General features: G+C 36.8%; 1 protein-coding gene across 1 annotated transcript; it reads left to right on the forward strand.

Moving 5' to 3' along the window:
- The first annotated feature begins 4,298 nt into the window (after positions 1 to 4,298).
- Positions 4,299 to 5,362, forward strand: LOC129759924 (trypsin-1-like). Its single transcript, XM_055757500.1, has 3 exons — positions 4,299 to 4,414; positions 4,473 to 4,930; positions 4,993 to 5,362. The coding sequence occupies exons 1-3, from the start codon at positions 4,348 to 4,350 to the stop codon at positions 5,272 to 5,274; spliced, it is 807 nt and encodes a 268-aa protein (XP_055613475.1). The 5' UTR covers positions 4,299 to 4,347; the 3' UTR covers positions 5,275 to 5,362.
- Positions 5,363 to 6,321: the final 959 nt, after the last annotated feature.

Below are 6,321 nucleotides of genomic sequence, written 5' to 3' on the forward strand. Positions count from 1 at the left end.
TGAAAAAATGACTTCCTGAAAGATTCAGGTCATTTGGAAGAAGCACGAGCTGGCGCAAAGGACTTGAAATTTGTATGGAGATTTTCGGCAAAATGTATGAAAAATCGACATACTTTCACTCTTTGTGTTCTAAAATATGTTTCCAGTATGCTAGAAAGCTCAGAATTTCAGGAATTGTAGTTTAAATAATGACAAACAAGTTTGTAGAAGATTGTGACGTGATACGAGATGTCTGTGATGAGTTATCCGCAATTGAATGTGTGATTTTTTTTTTCGCATTTCATTGATATATCGTGAACGGTATATGGGCTAATAATCGCACTAACTTGATCGCGTCGTCGCACAATGCAGCAGTTCATAGTTTTTCAAACCTTTCTTTCAACTTTTTGCAAATATATTTGTTATAAAATAAGCTACAACTTTGCTGAAGGCACAAACTTTGTATCTGTAATTCTCATTGTCGGACATTGCGATCAAGTTAGTACTAATAATTCGTTCACAATATATCAATGAAATGCGAAAAAAATCACACATTTAATTGCGGACAACTCAACTCGTACCGCGTCACAATTTTCTACAAACTTGTTTGTCATTGTTTAAACTACAATTCCTGAAATTCTGAGCTTTCTAGCATGCTGGAAACATATTTTAGAACACAAAGAGTGAAAGTATGTCGATTTTTCATACATTTTGCTGAAAATCTCCATGCAAATTTCAAGTACTTTGCGCCAGCTCGTGCTTCTTCCAGATGACCTGAAACTTTCAGGAAATCATTTTTTCACCTAAATGCACCAATCTAGGGGGTGCCGCGTGGAATATAAGGATTTTTTTTGTTATGGGCCAGTCTAGCTAGTGGACACCCTTCATTAAGATACTAAGAACAAACAAGATTGAACTTTCCAAATCTGAACTAATGCTTTGAGCCGGTCTCATCATAATGAATGATTAATGATTCAAGAGAAGAGTCATACAAACGGGTTTTTACATACCGTGAGAAAATTTCTACTTGAGAAATTACTATAAGAAACCACTTGACAAAGTAAATACCTGCAATGTTTTTAATTTGTTGAAGAATGAGAGATAGCTAAAAGATGGTGACAATAGAGAGCCTCAAGTTGATGTCAAACTGTTGATATTATATTGTTTGAAAAAAATGAACCTCGAATCAAACTAACTGTATAACTTACTGACTAAATTTGGAAGGATGTGCTTCGGAATCAAAACCTTGGGGGCTAAATTTGTTCCCTGGCCCGAGATTGCTGATTCGGGCACTTCTAACTAGCCGCTGCACGAAACTTAAGTTGGTATGCGAATGTGAAACTATTTATTTCGAACAATTACATTCAAATTCAATTTTTGATTTCCCGTATTTTTCCCGACTTTTTCCTGCATGGTCCAACGAAATTCCCGGTTCTCTACAACAAATCAGTCTTAAAAGCTCTATTTAACCCTTCGTTTCATAAAGTAACAAATTTGCAACAATTAATATATAGAAAAAGTGAAAAATCGTATTTTTTTTAAATTTTTTTCCTTGATGTACTCATCATTCCCAACTGTAAAAAGTGATTTTTAAGGAAAAATAAAAAATTATGAAACGAAGGGTTAATGGTTTCTACCTTTAATGATAATTTTTCAATTGAACATTAAAGTTATAGCATATTTAAGAAAATTTCAATTTAAAAAAAAATCACTATGACTGACACTAATTCTGTGTATATTCTAACAAGAACATTTTAAAAAAGCTTACCCAAATAAAAAAAAATACGCATAGGATCGCGAATCCAAACAGAAATTCAAACGGTGTTGTATCCGTCAAAATAGAGACTGGTCAATGTTAGCCCAAAGCATCAAATTCTAAACAGAGACAAACTCGAATTATAAATAAAATTTAAAGTAGTCTAATAAATTACAAAACTTGATTACTTTTTGAGCCTCTTAAAAGCGTTTTTAATGGAATTTTTGCTGGTAAAATCTGACAATAACGAAGTAAAACCATCATGAAATTGAACTTCAAATATGTATAGATCGTAGGTTGCGAAGGGTACATACAAGATTGCTCTACAGCGAAAACCAAAGTTTTTGTTTTGAAAATTATTGTTTTTTTTTCACAGGAGCAGAATCTTAGCAAATCATTATATTTTATACAACCTAACATTTTTGAACATTGGAAATGTACGAATGATGTCCATTGCAAGTTGTTTTGAATCATTACACCAAGATTAGTAAGGCTTCTACGTATAGGATTATGTCATTACCAACTTTCAGCAGAGGTAAATTAGAAATATTGTACGATGCGAGGAAAACATAGCCTTAGTTTATCGCTGTTGATAGGCAATCCATTCGTTTGAGACCAACTATGAACGTTTTTTAAGTCGGTCGGTATTCATGATATCTATTATATTTCCTGGTTATTTACAAGCAGCACAAAAATAAATTTGCACACCGTCGGCAAACATATGAATGTTATTACTACTTCTACAAGACGTGGGCAAGTCATTGATAAATAAAGAAAAAAGCGTTGGTTCCAGAATTGAGCCTTAAGGGACCCCTGATATAACCGAAGCAGAGCATGACAGAGATTTATTATGCTAAACAAAATGTATTCGATTCTTCAAATGGGAATCCAAACGCGAAACTCTATCAAATGCTTTCGAAAAATCTATAGTCAGCAACACTGACAATTGCTTTTTGTCAACAGCACAGTGAATATCATCGAAGACTTTGACCAAAACTGTAGTTTGACTGCGTTCAGATCTGAATACTGATTAAAAATCACTGATAAGATTCTGGGAACTTAAAAATGATTGAATTTGTAATTTTATTATACGCTCAGAAATCTTCAGCGGGCCATAGACTACACCACATTTGTTCAAATGCGATGAAATTCGATGCAATTCTGTAGCTGTGAACACGATTTGCATCATGTTTGGCACTGCTTGAATAAGCGTGCAAACGGTTTGAGTAAAATCGGTCCGTAGCTATGAAAAGCATTTATTGAAAGTTTATTCATTAATGGAGTTTAGATGCTTCTTTTTTTCGAAACCGTTTCTTTATTTTTAAAGGTCCAACGATTCAGAATTCTCTCTAAAGTAAACTACGAATCTCTGACTTCACTCCATATGCAGATATCGACCGGTAATCGTAGTTCCTGTTGCTATTTAAAACGTGTATAATTTGTAATTTCATTAGTGTGCTTAATTAGATGATGTTCTGAATTTTAGCTGAGACTTTCCGTTACATAAACAAAATAAGATGCAAGTTGAAGGGGTTGATATATTGCAGCAAAGAAATTCAAATGGAAAAATCTAATGTTCCTACCAACTATTTTTCGGTAACAACTGGATTGAAGCCATATTTTAGTCATTTATGAGTTGCTCGAAGTTTTGAGTTAATTTTTTCAGAACATGTTTTGAGGGTTTATTTCAATATTTTTTCAGTTATTCTTGACCATTAGAAGCACTGAAATATATGCACTAGGCAGCTGGGACAAAAATTCCCGAACCCTTTGAGGAATTCCTGATTTTTTGCCGCATTTTCCAGATGGATTTTAAATCCCGACTTTTTCCCGCATTTCCCGACTTTCCCAAATTAGAAACACCGTTTAGTGCAAAATGTACTCGACCAGGAATCGAACTCGTGATCTCTGATTATCTTTCCGAAACCTTCCCAATAGGCTAAATCGTCAGATGAAACTAATCAAGCTGTAGCTCCTTAATACAGTTGACTTCATCGAGATGATTGCGCTGCTAGATTCTACGGCAGAAAACGCTAATCGTGTCCCGATTAATAGTGCTTATACCGCCCCAGGGAGTTCTCACTATGCAGTGACTGATTTTCAGCATTCGGCAAAAAAAATTTAAAATGCATTTTAAACGTTTTTATCTGCTTTTTCAACTTTCCGCTAATTAAGAAACGAAACAAAGATGTACATAACTCACATATTATAGCTGTTTTCTACGGATAAATAAGTGGCCATTATGCCCTTATCTCCCCCGAACCAAGTAATTCGAAAAATGCTTTAAGAGTTATGATAGTTTTGGTCGAACTTGAAGCAACATCCAGTATCCTATATTCAACTATTGACTAATTATTAAAGGAAGTAACACTTCAGCTGGGTTTCTTTGTAGGGAAATTACAGCTTCAAAACTGCTCGAACGAGCATTGTATTAATGACGCTTCTGTAATTTCTAGTATGAAAGGCAATTAAAAGATTAAAAAGTGTGCAGACACTTGAGATTAAACTACTTTAACAGATATTTATCAACATTGTTATCATCAAATCAGTATAAAAAGCCAATGGAACCAACAATCTGCCTCTTCACTTGTTCGTCTAACGAAAGGTATAACATGGCTTTCAAGTTGACGGTTACGTTCCTCCTTCTGGCCAGCTTGGCCCTTGCTTCCTGCCGATCCGGTAAGTCTGAACGATTTTAATATGGAGAATCAAGTCTGATTCATTTCTAACATTCTAGCACCAAGAATCGTTGGAGGAGAACAAGCCTCGGCCCACGAGTTCCCGTACCAGATCTCGCTCCAATGGGTCTTCAACGAACCTGGCAAAGAAACTATGCACTTCTGTGGCGGATCCCTGCTAGATGAATACCACGTCCTTACTGCAGGCCATTGTAAAACTTCTTACTCGGAAAAGGGATACATCGAAGTGGTGGCAGCTGAACATGATACTTCCGTGACCGAGGGCTCCGAACAACGCCGTATGGTAGCCAGCTTCATCGTCCATGAAGATTACGATGGAGAAGTTGGACCCAATGACATTGCCATTATTCGAGTTACGGAACAGTTCAACCTGAACGACAAGGTGGCTACTGTTCAGTTGCCCAAAGCATTGGAGGAATTTGAAGGCGAAGCTATGCTGAGTGGATGGGGATCCATTTCTACAACTCCGTTTCCCGATTACCCAGACGTGTTGCGAGTAAATTTATTTGTAGTATATGTTATCAAAGTTTATCTACTAGGTAATATTGTCTTTTTCAGAAAGCATCTCTACCTTTAGTCAACTACAAAGAGTGTAGTCGTATGTATGGACCTTATAGCCCCGTCACCGAAACTAACATTTGTGCCGGAACAACTGACGGATCCAAGAGCGCCTGTTCCGCCGACTCTGGTGGCCCTCTGGTCAAGCAGCAAGGTGACCAGAACGTTCAGGTCGGTGTCGTTTCCTGGGGAGCTGTTCCGTGTGGACAACCCAATCGCCCGACAGTCTTCGTATCGGTGCCTCACTTCATCGACTGGATCGAAGAACAACGCCGTCAATAAGACAGCTATGTTATGCCTCCCGGCGTTAAACTGTTGCAGATATCAGTTGAAATGAATAAAATTTAAAAATTTTGTCATTGAGTAAAAATTTTATTGGCTTTTTATTTGAGCGTGTTATTTGACAAGAGCCATATTCTATAAAAAAAAAATAGTTGGATCTCCGAGTCCCTAGCAAATCATATCTTTTGAAAATCAATATGACACCATCCAAGGTGTCCCAGCTCAGATTACATTCCCTTGAGCACGTGACATCAGCCCTTATGCCGAGTTACTTCCGAGTCGTGATATCTCAACTATGATTCCAAACGACAACATGATGGTACTTCTCGAGATTCGAAAGGCATTGGTGAAATCACAGAACATGTAGATGCCAGTAATAAATTTTCAGAATGCTAAAAGTATCGTGGCTAACCAACACAAAATGCTTCTAGGAAGTATTCATATTTGGTTATATTTTCGCATTTGTTCGGAAAACCGAAGTTCTGCAACGGAACAGAAACATCTTTAGACAAACCAAAAAAAACTGAACGAACACTTTATAAATGGGTCATCTTACCGTTGCTTGAGCTTTTAAATTTCCGCAGACCGACCGATGCGAAAATAGCTTAAAAATATCAAAAAAATCTGCCACCCATTTTTCAGCACGAAAACATGAATGAATCCAAAAACGGATACCGACTCGACAATTTAAAACTGAACGTTCCGGACTTCGTCAGACTGTCTGTGAGTAGTTGCATCTAGATGTGTTTTATTGAGATCTGTAACTGAGGGGTTTTGGCAAAGCATCAACAATCACTATTTTCCACACACTTGGTCAGTATGTACTGCGGTGCCAATTTTTGTGCTTGGAAATGGAATACGAAGAAAAACACTCGTCTTGGCTCGGGTCAAAGCACGGTGCTGGGTTACGGTACTTGACCTATGACAACAGTTTATTTTTGCTGCCAGCATGGTAACATTAGTAAATATATCAATCCCATGTAACTTTTATTAAAAACTAGCTGACCCGGTGTGCTTTGCTACACCTTTCAAAATCGAATGATATTT

The sequence above is a fragment of the Uranotaenia lowii genome, unplaced genomic scaffold (genome assembly GCF_029784155.1).
Source record: "Uranotaenia lowii strain MFRU-FL unplaced genomic scaffold, ASM2978415v1 HiC_scaffold_322, whole genome shotgun sequence".
Classification (NCBI taxonomy): domain Eukaryota; kingdom Metazoa; phylum Arthropoda; class Insecta; order Diptera; family Culicidae; genus Uranotaenia; species Uranotaenia lowii.